We start from the raw sequence: 14,376 nt of genomic DNA on the forward strand, positions 1-14,376 counted from the left end.
TAGATATCTGGAGATTTTGTCTAATCTCCTTGTAAATGACAATGATGCAGTACCTAATGAAAATAAGGGCAAACTCTATAAAATCAGGCTTTTTATTTCACAACTGAATGAGCATTTCCTTTCTTTCAAATTGCCAGATGAAATGTGGAGCACTGATGAAAGTGTGGTCCTTTTCAAGGGATGTTCATCAATCAAATAATATAACCCTATGAAGCCGATCTAAAGGGGCTATAAAAATTGGTATTGGGCTGATATGTCTGGATACATTTATGAGTTTCACATATACCAAGGAAAATCAAAAGATGATATGAAGGAAAAGTTTGGATTAGACGGTAGTGTTGTCACAAAACTCACGTCTTTAAAGAGAGGTAATTATATCATAATGATAGACAATTATTTCACATCTGTAGAGCTTTTTGAAACTACCTGAAGGCTAACAATATTTTTTCCTGTCAACAGTTTGCCCGAACAGGAAACACCTCCCAAAAATGAAAAGCGACAAAAAATTACAAAAAGGTGAATTTGACAAGGAACTCAACAAGATATTTCCTATTTCAAGTGGAAGGACAACAGACGTGTGCACCTGTTTTCAAACTTCCATAGAAATGAAAGCTGCACCTTGTGTAGGAAAGAAAAGTATGGAAATGAGAAGGAGGGACCTGCAATGAAGATAGTCAAGGACTATAACAACTTCATGGGTGGTGTTGACAAAGCTGAGATGCTTCATGCAATGTACGACCGACAGATCAAAGAAATGGTGGCATTGCAAATTCTTCGCTCTTTTGGAAATGACTCATGTGAATTCATTTGTGATATGAGGTGTGTAAATAAAGTAATGAGACTGGTTCAGAAAAACTTTTTATTTACAATCCAATTATAAACGGGCTCTATCACCTTTGAAATAGTTTCCCTGGGAAGCCATGCAATGCTTCAAATGGTTTTCCCAGTCTTCATAGCAGTGTTAGAACTCACAAACCGGAATATCCTTCAGATGGTCATTTACATTTTTTTTTATGTTTTCTATTGTTCCAAAATGGTGTCCTTCGAGGTGTTTTTTTAAAATCGGGAACAGGAAAAAGTCGTACGGACTCAAGTCAGGTGAATAAGGTAGTTGAGGAACTACAGGAATGTTTTTCTTTGCCAGAAACTCATTAATTGAAAGTGCAGTGGGACAAGGTGCACTGCCATGATGCAGCATCCAGTCGTCTTTGATGGCTGGTCTCACGCACGCAACTCTTTTCCGCAGTCTTTCAAGAATTTTCAGTAAACATAATGATTTAGTCTGCACTGTACACAAAAACACCTTATGGACAATGCCATTAATATCAAAGAAACAAATTAGCATGGTTTTGATTTTTGATTTGCTCATTTTTGCTTTTTTGGGATGTGGTGAGTTTGAAGTGTACCACTCCTTGCTCTGGCATTTTGTTTTTGGGTCATATTCAAATATCCAAGATTCATCACTAGCAATAACATTTTTTTTAGAAAATCAGGATCAGTTTCAATTCGCCCTAGAAGATAACAGCACACTTCCACCCTGTTGTGTTTCTGTTGCGGAGGCTTTTGGAAAACATTTTTGAAAAAACACAGAAGTTTTTGGAACCAATTTTGCACAAACTTTTTTCATGTCCAATTTGTTCGTCAAAATTTGATAGACTGTGGTACGGTTCAAATTGAATTTTTCTGCAATAACTCTGACAGTTAATCGCCGGTCATACCTTATCAAGTCTCTGATTCGTTCAACATTGTCATCATTTTTTGATGTTCACGGTCTTCCAGAGGATGGATCATCTGCAACTGCTTCCCGGCCATCTGAATATGCATTAAACCACACAAAACCTTGGGCTCATGACAGAGCATGATCTCCATATGCCCTTTTCAATTTTGAAAAAGTTTCAGTAACATTCTCACGGACTATAACCCACAACTTGATTGCACAATGTTTATCATAATTAGTATCACTCACTTTTGTAACGCAAAACAAAAACTCGTTTCACGAAAAGTTTGTTTACATCTCATGTGGCAACAATAAACTAAAAATATTAATACCTAATATAAATTAGCTGTTCATATAACCATTAGTTTACTAGTAACTTTACAGTATTACCACTTTGGCTGCCAAAAAACTAGTCTCATTATGTTATTTACAGATCTCATATACCAAGAACTATCTGGGAAAATACTTCTTCAACAGTTCAAGACAGGTAACCCAAGGAGTTTCACAAAGGGAACAGCACTCATAAAGAAAAGAGACTGACCAAATCAAATTGTTTCTCCAAAGGATCCTACCAAGAGAAGGAAGGCAAATTTTTTTGGTTACAAAGGACATCAAAAAACAAAACCGAGGTGCTCACTGGCCGACATTTGTCGAAAACAGAGGAAGATGTGAAATGTGTGCCTCTAAGAAGACAATCACATCCTCATTCAAAATATACTTGTAATGTTTTCTTGTATTGCAATAAGAAAAAAATTGCTTTTATGAGTATCATTCCATATAAAACAAAACTGTGTTGATAAACTGGAAATACGAGGGTTATTTTTTTTTCAAGGTCTGATCGATCACAAAATTAAAACCACAGTGAAAATAAAAAATTTTTTATTTGTAACAAGTACTTATATAGTTACGCTATTTATCTACATAATCGCCAAATGTCTACATAGTAGACATTTGTCGTAGCGTGGTACCAACTTTCCAATACCCTTGTCATAGAACAGAGCCACCTGTGTTTTCAGCCATGTTTCTACGCTGGTCTGCAGCTCAATGTCTGTGCCAAATGTTATCCACCTAGCCAGCGTTTCATGTTAGCAAAGAGGTGAAAATCGGATGGAGCCAAGTCCGGGCTGTATGGTAGGTGATCAAACACTTCCCAACGAAAACGCTGCAGGAACTTCTTTGTTACAGCTGCAGTGTGCAGCTGATCATTGTCATGGAGAAAGACAATGCCTGATGACAACATTTCTCACCGCTTATTCTGAATTGCCCTTCGCAGACATTGAAGAGTCACGCAGTATGAAGCTGCAGTGATGGTCGTTCGATGAATTCCACCAAGAGAACTCCATTCCGGTCCCAGAACACAGTAGCCATACACTTTCTGTTGGAGAAGGTTCGCTTGCACTTCTTTGGTTTATTGGGAGAATGAGAATGCATCCACTGTTTGTATTGTTCTTTTGTTTCTTCAGTTTTGAAATGGACCCATGTCTCGTCCCCTGTGACAATTTTGTTCAAAAAATCTTCTCCTTCATTGTGGTAGCACTCGAGAAACGTTAGGGAGATGTCCATTCTCATTGTTTTGTAATGGTCGAACAGCATCTTGGGAACCCATCTCGCACACAGTTTGCGGTACTGAAGTCTCTCACTCACAATGGTGTAGACAGCTGACCTTGAAATTTCAGGAAACGAATCACTCAATACTAAAATTGTGAACTGACGATTTTCTCGAATTACCTCGTCCACTCTCTCAACGAGATCATCGGCTGACACTCGCTTCCTTCCCTGACTGCCTGCATCATGAACATCTGCACGTCCTGCTTTAAAGTTTCTGTACCATTGTCGCACTTTGTTGTCACTCATTGAAGTTTCAACATACACATTACATATTCGTCGATGAATTTCAGCTGCATTGCACCCCTCAGCCTGAAGAAATCGAATTACCGCACACACTTCATACTTGGCGGGAGATACTATTGTTGTAGACATGTTTATATGCTAGTTGAGTGTTCAGAACTAAACAAAGTGATGCTGCGTGATTGAAGGCCAAACTAGAGACACTGCGCAACATGTATGCGCAAAGGTTCATCCGATTTTTGCGCAGGTTTTTATTTTGCGACCGATCGGACCTTGAAAAAAAATAACCCTCGTATGAATATTTCCATAAAGCCCTGATGGTACTTATGAGTACCACTTCTTGTATTTAGGCCCTAGTGATTGTCAAAATTTTTAAACTTGACACATGTGCTATTTAATTGATTTTTAATTATAAAAAAACAATAAAACTTATAAAACCGAAATAAAAATTAATTCACGATATAAAAGGTTGATAATCTTGGTACTATACAAGTCACACATCCTTACTTACATGAATAAAATTTAAAAATTTACACACACACACTCAAACAATTTAAAAAGAAATAATTCAATGCAAATTTACAAATTTTTCAACTTAGACCAAAATGACTGGTCCTACTTTTTTTTTAAAGTTATGTTAGAAATCCTGCACTTTAAGTACTGATAAATACCACAACAAAAGCAACATACTGTGCACATTATTTCATATGTGTTTAAAATATACACGATTACTTACTGTCTAAAATCCAATGATCCAGCCAATAAAGAAAAGAAATACATAAAAACTTCAAAAATATAATTTAGCACTAACAATAAAATGCCTTAAATAAATATTTATATTAAAAAAAGTGCAACTGTTTGCTACACAGTGAATTTAGAAATGAATTAAACAATGCTTTTTTATTTTTAAATAGTTTGACTAATAACTTTTCTTTGAAGTACTAAAATTTTTAATGTTATCAAGTCAAAGCTTACAAAAAAATAACAAATCTTTATCAAATAAATGCATTTTATGACAGCTTTGAAACAACAAATAAAATTATTTCAATCATTCAAAATTGTTAAACAATTTTTTTTAGTATAAAATGATTTTAACAAAGCCCTCTAATAATCCAGATAATAAACAAACTAATTTCAAGAACAGAATAATATTAAAGCAAAAATTACCATTTTACTGTTTTGACACCCCTTCACTGATACTGCTGACAGGTTAGGTGAATGTGTCCAATATCTTTCAATTGTCTAAAAACAGCTTTCATCTTATCCTATGAACTTTACCTTTCACAGCCTGATGAAGTGTATCAGGATAAAATTAATAACTACCCTCTTTGAAACATGAAAAAGCTATTCAATCCAATTTATTTTTATCAACCATTTTTAATTGCACCATTTATTTATAGAAGTACAATTCAACATGACTACAACGGATAAATACTATTTAAGTTAACTTGATTTTCTGGGCACTATCCCACCTAACATGTAACCTCATTACAATTTTCCTGCTTCTATCTTAACTCTTCTAAATACTCATTTTTGTACTTCAATTACTCTCAGCTCATAAAAACTGCAACATTACTTATTTACAGAACACTATACAAACCAGAACATTGCTGAATTATTATATATTGAAGTAGTAGTAGCAATTATTACAATTGGAAGGCATATTTATAAAGTATTAACAAACTGCAAATATTTATATCCCTTTCATTTGCGAGTATATGTGGTTTTCATTCATAATGAGCCTTACTATTTTGACAGTACTTGTTTATAATGAGTATAAAATCAATCAGCTACATCTGCCATATATGAATAATAGTCTTGAATATTTAAAATGTATTTAGATGAACAGCTGCCAGATAATAGTGAAACACAGAAAAATTTTTTTTTACATCAAAAGATTTCTGAAATTTACAGTGAAAATAGCACAATATATATTTTGTGACCAAATTGCTAACCAATTTGCAATTTGGTCACAAAATTCAGTAAGAATGTGAATGTTCAGCTATCCATGATTAATAATTTGTTGATTATAGCAGATTCAATGTTTCTGAAGAGAACACAAATTCATGGTTTTACTTCAAATTTTAAAAATTATTCATAATGGAATTGTGTCAAAAGGAAGTTGTGCTCATACTATATGTCCAATATGTTCTAAAAAGAATATTAAACTAAGATAACTAACTGGTAATACTTTGAAATTTTTCAAAGCACACAGAGAGGATAAGGTGATGGTTCTCAAGATGTTACATCACTTCCCATCACTGGCAACAAAACATGAGCATTTCAAATGGTTCAAACCAGTAACAATTGAAGCACATGGCATAAAGCAGCAATCCATGACATAAAGAAGTAAATAATCATCATAAACTAATCATTTGATCAGTTAAACAATCATAAAAGTATAACGTAGATCAGACAATTTTAAACTTCAAGATTATACTTTTTTAGGGGGCAGGAATGCTTTAACATAAATATAGCCTCCATTGAAAGAATTTGAACAAAATTTGTCACAACTCAAAACCAATGAAAGACTAAGATGTGTCCTTTCTTGCAATATTGTATTGTTTCATGGCAATCCTTGGATGTGGCAGCAGAGTGCTACCCAAACAAGCCATTCCCACATAATTTAACAAGGAATAAATGCATCATTCCTATCAAAGCCCAGATTTAGTGCAGAAACCATTTCATCAATTCCTCTACTGAAAACATTCTTTGCATTTTTTATAAATGAATTAGTATGTAGATTATTACTACAATCTCTTTTATACTAAAAGCTTTGTTTTATGTGTGAATAAATAATCAATAATCTGTTAATCTGCCATGATTCAAGGGATGAGCATAAAAGCAGTCATGTTCATTTTAATCAGATGACCATCTTTGATAGAGCTTAGCTAATATTTACTATCAGCTAACTGCTAATCGCTATATTATGTATTGGTTAACAGCACTGGAAGAACTTGACTCACTGTCATTGCAAATTAAAAACAAACTATTAGCAGTGTTATCATCCTCAATTATTTATCACCCATTGTCTCACTGAACAGAGCATTCACTTCAAACAATGGTACTGGTGTTTTAGATATTTCAAATGATGAGTTAATTGTTATTTTCAGACTGAAGAAACTTCAAACACTGAATAAAACAATGAAATAAGGTCAGGGTAAGGATGTCATTGGTGTCACTGATGCTGATCCTCAAGTTCAGCATCAGTAATCAGACAAGATAAACAAATGATGTGGAGCATTATAAGCAGACAAGCATATAGGACACAAGATGAAATTTAATTTATCACGTAGGCATTATGGATTACAGACTGCTGCAAGATATACCAGAATTATGCTTGAAGCATAAGGGATTTTTCACCCTGATAAACTTACTAAAGAGATCCACACAACTAAGAAAATATACAATTAATACTACAAAATGAGTGACATTATAGGAACAAATACATAAGAAAAATGGCGATTGTGGGCCTTCTACTCTTAGCTGCAATTCTCGGATCATCATGTCAAATTTAAAAAGATTTGTAAAGCACAAATAATAATTTGTAAAGCACACTCATCCCAAGCTGCAGGTGGTTTTGTTACAAATAAAAAATATTTGCTTTGAAGATTCACAAACCAGAAAAGTCACAGATAAAACTTGCACACATTCAGAACATACTAGAAAAATATATTGAGACAGCTGTAGAACAGCATAATTTGAGACTACAATTGACATATGGTTGAATCACTTTGAGGCAGTTAGAAATACAGGCATATGTGCCCAAAATGGTTGAAAAGTAAATGGCCTTTAAAACATTATATAATTGATTTTACCCATTAGTACAACCAAAAAAGTAACTGGAGGATTGTAAGAATACTGAAAAAAAATCTGACGTGGATCACGACATAACTTCCTTGTACGCCTATTAAATTACATACACAAATTTGTTGTTGCACTTCATTTAAACTTATTCATTTGATAGTGAGATAAGATCCTCCAATTCTTTAATAAAGTGGACAGTTACACAACTGCTAAAAAATTAGTTTTTATTAACATCAAATATTTATACAATTATTAATTCAACAATCTTACCTGAAATATTAGAATAGTGTAAAAATCCCTTCATTACTCTTTAAAGTAGACAGAGTAGAGTGGACAATTAAATTTTTATTTTCAATTAATAATAAATAATCAGATATAATATACATGTTTATTACCAAAAAATATTCAATTATTCTAAATATCGATTGGAATCAAAAAGGGTGGTGGACAACTAGATGTTACGACAAACAGTCCTAAATAGAAAATTTCAATATTATACAGCTAATCGTTTTTGAGAATGTATAAAAGGTAAAACAAGATAGGCTTTGGAAATAAAATTATTCTAATATACTAACGTCAGACTTAATGTTTAAAAAAAGTTGTTATTCATAAACAAATTATTTCTAATTCTGAAAGAAAATAACTATAGCGACCTTTTTCTATAAAAAGTTAAATTAGTGTAAGGCACCTAAGATCCATATTAGTGCAGCTACAAAGGGAAGCCACAGGCTTCAAGATACTGATATGAGCCATATTTTGTGTGTGTGAATAGTACAATGTTTACGTGTCTTCATCATAAAATACTAATATCCAATATTCAATTACACTCAAGAAAAATGGCCCTAAACATTTCCTTAGCATTTTATATTAGTTTATATAATAATTTTGTTTCACGTCGCTCAAGTTGATATGAGATGTAAGTGAGAACTTGTCGGATCCGTAAGTAACGATGGACATATCGGTTTGAAGTGATTCAAACCGACTTCATACAAATAAATTTTTTTTAAACTTTTTTTTAAATTTAAATATATTAATTTATTAATAATTATTAACCTCTGATTGTAAAAATTTTTGAGTTAAAATGAAAAGTACATAAAATTTTATTTCACTAATAACTTCTGGTTTTTTTTTTCATTTTTTTTGTACGTTATTATGTTGTACGTTTGTATGTTATTATATAATTATTACTTATTGTTAATTTTTTTACAATCCAAGATTAATAATTATTAATAACTTAAATTGATAAAAAATTGATTAAATAATTATGATTCACTTAAATGAAAAAAAAAAAAAAAAGTTAAAAGAAAATATATGTATATGAAGTCAGATTTGAACAATGTTCCTTCTTCTTGTAAGATCCAGATATTTCATTAATTAAAATTTTATTTGGCTATAACTCTGGAACTAATGAAAATAAGTACCACTTATGATATATCGTTGAAAAGCTCCCGATGAGGGCTTATTACTGCAGTTAAGAAAAAGTCCAAAATCCAAATATTTCAAAATTGAAACCTTGCTTTATTTAGGGATCTGACTGTATACACATTTCTGGCCCAGTCAACTGCAATCAAAAGTGGAGATGCACAATTTAGATGATACAACAGTCCTAAATACAAAATTTCAACATTCTATGGCCAATTGTTTTTGAGTTATGCGAGATACATACATGCAAAGGTATCTATGTACAGACGTCATGCCGAAACTAGTCAAAATGAATTCAGGGATGGTCAAAATGGATATTTCTGTAGAAATCTGAAAACTAAAATTTTTCCCTATTACAATACTTCCTTTATTTCGTACAAAGAAGTAAATATATGTTTGCTCTCCCAGAAAATGAAAATACCAAGACACTCATCAAATGTTTAATTTAAAGATAAGTCCATGATAACGTTCCTAAAAACAAACACATTTTTCTTATATCCAGTATACATTAATTATGATGATACTGATCAATGAACTAGAAATCAAAATAAAGAATAACTGGTATGACATTTTAAAATGTAACCAAAGACGCCACCAACATAGTTTATTAGCTGAAACTCAGTAAAATGTGACTAAAATATGTTGTCATTGTCCTCTTAGATTTTTTCAAAATTTAAGATATTGGAATAATAGTTGCCCAGACTATTCTTAGCTCTTGATACAAAATCAAAAACAATATGTTTAAAAGCCAAAAAATTAAATGATTAAATTTCTTCTAGATTCAGTTGAATCAATAAGAAATTAAAATTAAGAGTATGGATTCAACAAAGGCACAGCAGGGACTCAGAATGGTTTTTTTTAACTTCTTATAAGAAAGTGTCTTCAGCTTTATGAAGTACAGCAAATACTAGAACAAATATAAAATTGAGAACAGGCAAACTGCAGCTAAGACCAGAACAAACCAAAAAACCTATTACCACATATGACCAGTACAACTTCTATTTATGGAGAACATAACAATCTGTTTTCAGTGCTACAGCTAACATCAAGGACAAGATAAAATAAGGTAAATTTAAATGCTAATGACGGAGAAACACAGACCCTCCAACTTTTAAGCATAGAATTATTATATGTGTAACTGGATCTGCTTTATGTTTCAAACATAATTTGTGATATACTTAACTTCTTTTTTTCTTATGTATTACTTAATATTAAGTTTTTTTTAATAACTGTAACTTTTACTAATATCAAATAATGTTGATATTTCTGGTTTATGTATATAACCACAGAAAAAAATTCATGATTAACCCTTTGGATGTCAAGAACAATATAGTCATCTAATATAGTCAATTTTGGATCTATAGTTTACAAAATTAACCACAAGATGGTGTTGCTATATTATTTTCTCAAAGCATATATCAATACACATATAGACATAGATTTTATTCTGATAGTCAAAAATTGAATAGAAATATCAAGTACTGAAAATCGTATTTCCGTACTTCACAAACGTTGTCGTACATAATCTTGTTGATGTTTTAGTTCATTTATTTCGTAGTTAATTCTTATTTTGGATTACATTATTATTACGTATTGTTTCGTTATATATTTCTTTGTTATATCTTTCACCTTGTTTCTTTGAGTTTTGGTTTTTTATTGTGTGAAATATCTGCAACACCAGGGATTAGTAGAAGCCTAACTGATCGCGATATTTGTGAATATTTTGACAATGAGAGGGATAGTGAGTACAATTTGAGTGAAATGGAAAGTGAATCAGACATAAGGCACTTAATACAATAAAGCTCTAATCGATGATGAAAGTAATGAATTGGAAGATACTGATTACTTGAAGTCATTGCTCCTGAACAGCTGCGTCGCTACTTCACGCATATCAAGAACTATCAGGACTGGAACACATTCCACCAATGGGATCTCCAGCAACTTGAGTATTCAATTTAATTTTCACTACAATTCTGTTATAAATCATCGCTCTGCAAAGCAGTTTATTGCAGGAAGGTTGTCAGAACCTTGCAAAAAATGTGACAACTAAAGTACAAGAATTCATAGCATGCATATAGAACATGGAACTCAATAAGAGGCCAAATATACATTCATACTGAAGTACAAGTTCATCTCAGTCCTTATCCTGGTATAGAAATATGTTTTCAGCACATCATTTTAGGCATCTTACAAAATTCTTTCATTTGGTTTATAGCGAGTCATGTCCACCACTAGGTGACCCAAATTATGGTCCTTGTATCAGGTACCAACCACTGGTTGATCATGCCAATAATATATTTAGGTATCATTATGCACCACATGAGCAACTTAGCATTGATGAAAGTCTGATTGGTACTAAATGTAACTCTCAATTGTTAGTTACAGTATCTTTCCAAGCACCATCATCCTGAGCAATCAAATCCTGGATGCTATGCAATTCTGTAACTCATTATTTATTGTCTTGGTATTTTACTTATAAGGATGCCAGAAATCAAGAAGACAGAACTGAAATAGGAGCTCATGATTTAGGATATTCTGTTGTTCATAAATGATTACATTTAGGCAATTATTTAAATAAAGGGTATAATGTATTTGTTGACAATTTTTTCATGTCAGTAACCCTGGTGAAGAGCCTTCTCAAATTAGGAACCTATATAACTGGTACTGAAAGAAAAAACAAAGTTTTTTCACCAACAGTTTAGAAAAAATTTTGGAATTGGAGAAAAAATGTTTTGCAGATCTGGAACAATCCTTGCATCTGTATTCCGTGGGAAGAAATCTCAGATAAAACTAGTGCTTCTATTATCAAGCAAAACTGGACTTGGTGATGGTGAAGTTTGAAATAATCAACAACACAAAAGGACAATTACCAAACCAGATACAACAGTATAATAAGTACATAGGTAGGATAGATACATCTGGTGTGATGTTATATGCCTATTTGGACGATAGGAGAACTCTTTGCTACTGGAAGAAAGTAGTATTCAATATTAGGATTGAAGGATAGTGCTGAACTCCATATTTTATATAAAGAGCATAATAATGGAGGTAAAATAAAATCCAGGTATTTTTACACTGCCAATATAATAGAAAGTTTAGCAACTCAATGACTAGAAGCAAAGAACGCAGGTGATGATCCTTGTGGTGGACCAGGTTTGAGGAAATTACCAGAGAAGATAAAAGAAGGATGCTGTGTATGCTCACCAGAAGGAAGAAAAAGAAGGTCAAGAACTGTCTGCACCAGGTGCAGTAAACAATTACATATGGAGTGTTTGCCTAAAAATTAATGTTAAGAAAACATTACAAAAAACTGATATGTAGGTATATACTAACAGACTAATTTTCATAAATTTTGCTTTATTCTATCAATAAATTCATGTAGATACATTTATTAATGCATTTTTGTAATTGTTAGTGATTTTAGAATATGGAAAGAAAATTAACATTTTAGTAAATTTGACCATTCAAAACTAAAGTTTATGATGAATAAAACATAAAAACAGTGTAAAATGTTATAATTTACAGTGATAATCGTATTCTGCAGGATGTTTTGGTAAGTATGAATTTTTTCATATTTTTAAATTGAATACTGCATGATTTATTAATGTTTTGAAATACCCATTACATAACACAGTTAAACACTTGATATTTTTAGCACATCCCAGTCCAAAATGCTTGACAGTGAAAAGGTTAATAGAATTAAGAAAAAATGGAAATGGAAACTAAAAGCCTACAATAAATTATATAAATTTATATTTTTTAAATCATAACAAATAAAAAACAGAAAATACTATTTCCAAAGAGTAAACATGCTTATGCTCACCCTAGACTGATCATGAATAACATGAAAGTGATGACCACAATCAATCCAATATCTCAATAACAGTAGAAACTATGTAGAAAAGTACTGATGTAAGATCTTATAAAATAATTTTTTTTAAACAACCTAATAACTTATTTTCTGAAAAGATCCTCAAACATAGATTATACAATACAAATAAATTTTAATTTTAATAATAAAACATTTACTCATTAGCCCTAATGCAATATTAGTGAGCATGGTAGTATCATTATTAATACTAGAATTCAAAATGAAAATGCAATCATTAAAAACTTGATAATATAACTGACCTGAGTTCCAAATATCTCGCTATGCAAGTGTACTAATCCATTAATAAATGAAAGACATAATTTCACCATCTGGTGATGTGTCAATGTAGTTCTGTTTAGGTGATCATAGAGTGATCCTAAAGGATGATAATGTGTAATAAGCCACAACTGAGTACATGAATTGTGTGAAGTCATATCTGAGCCAATGTAGCCAAGGATGTTTTCATGACGCAACAATATCGTACTAAAATAAAAAAAAGATTATCATAAATGCACGTAACAAATAATGAATTCATATATTAATAATGTGCACCCTCTATATCATCTGAAAAATGTACTAAAACAGTGAAAAGAAAGAACACAAATTTAATGATGTATCCTAATTAACAAGATTAATTTGTTATAAGGTGTGTGTTTTTAAAGAAAGGTTTCTTTTGAAATAAAAACAGAACTGAAAAATATGAATTATTATTTGCACATGAAAACTACATTAATTTTTAATACTTTTTTACATGGCTACCATCAGCTTTTACATATTTTTCATAGGAGTTCCACTAGCTTCTTCTATATTCTTCAAAATTCCACCACCAGCAACTTAAACCAGACAGTAATGCCATTTTTCATTCAATTCATCATCATTGTCAAACCTTTGTGATACAAGTCACTACTTAAAATGAAGAAAAAGAATACAATCACTGGGAGAAGTCAGGGCTATAAAGTAATTTTCCAACAAAATTTTTCAATTTGCTTCACTGTCTGATTCATTGTGTGTGGCTGGGCATTGTCATGTAAACACAAAAACCCATGAGATAGCATCCCATATCTTTTGCTTTTTTTTATAACTATTCTAAGATTTTTTAAACATTATACAATAGACTAGTGGACTGTTTTTGGGAAACCAGTTAATATTATGACTCACAGTCTATTTTATTAAAATATAAACATTATAATACATAAACAATCATTTACACAATGTATTTTGCATTTTAATAAACCAATTAAAATTTTCCCTCTAAAACGCTTCAAACTGTCATGACCTCATATACTTCACGCCTTACAAAACAATCAGATGTTTAATGAAGTGTTTTGAAAATGAAGTTTAAAATGAATTCAAAATTTTATGAGTACTGTGTAGTGCCTAAGTGTGAAAGTACTACTATAAAACTTCAAACAAATTGTTTATTTAACTGCCTGCAATTTTGCACCAACTTCATGTTCTAGGCATATTTTACATTTGACTGTGCGTACTTTGCTATCATGCTTTAGCTGCACATAGCTAGCAGCATCATCTCCATGCAATGTTCTTGAGCACCTAAAATAAAATTTAGCCTTTATTATAACTATTTAAATATGAGATATGTTTTTCTTCTGATAACTAAGCTCAAAAACAATACAGTCAAAATCCATTACATGCCCACTTAATAGCTCGTCAACCAATAAGTACTTAGTTAATTCTTGGATGGCGCCACTTA

The 14,376-nt window shown here is 31.6% G+C and overlaps 1 protein-coding gene across 1 annotated transcript in view; it reads right to left on the reverse strand.

The window, feature by feature from the left end:
• The window catches only part of sax (type I BMP receptor saxophone), an 87,523-nt gene that overhangs the window by 18,587 nt on the left and 54,560 nt on the right, over window positions 1-14,376 (reverse strand). Inside the window, exon 6 of the mRNA XM_075360022.1 lies at window positions 12,926-13,148. Coding sequence (XP_075216137.1) covers window positions 12,926-13,148 — 223 coding nt within the window. The remainder of the gene's footprint in view (window positions 1-12,925; window positions 13,149-14,376) is intronic.

Source organism: Lycorma delicatula, chromosome 1, assembly GCF_047948215.1.
Source record: "Lycorma delicatula isolate Av1 chromosome 1, ASM4794821v1, whole genome shotgun sequence".
Classification (NCBI taxonomy): domain Eukaryota; kingdom Metazoa; phylum Arthropoda; class Insecta; order Hemiptera; family Fulgoridae; genus Lycorma; species Lycorma delicatula.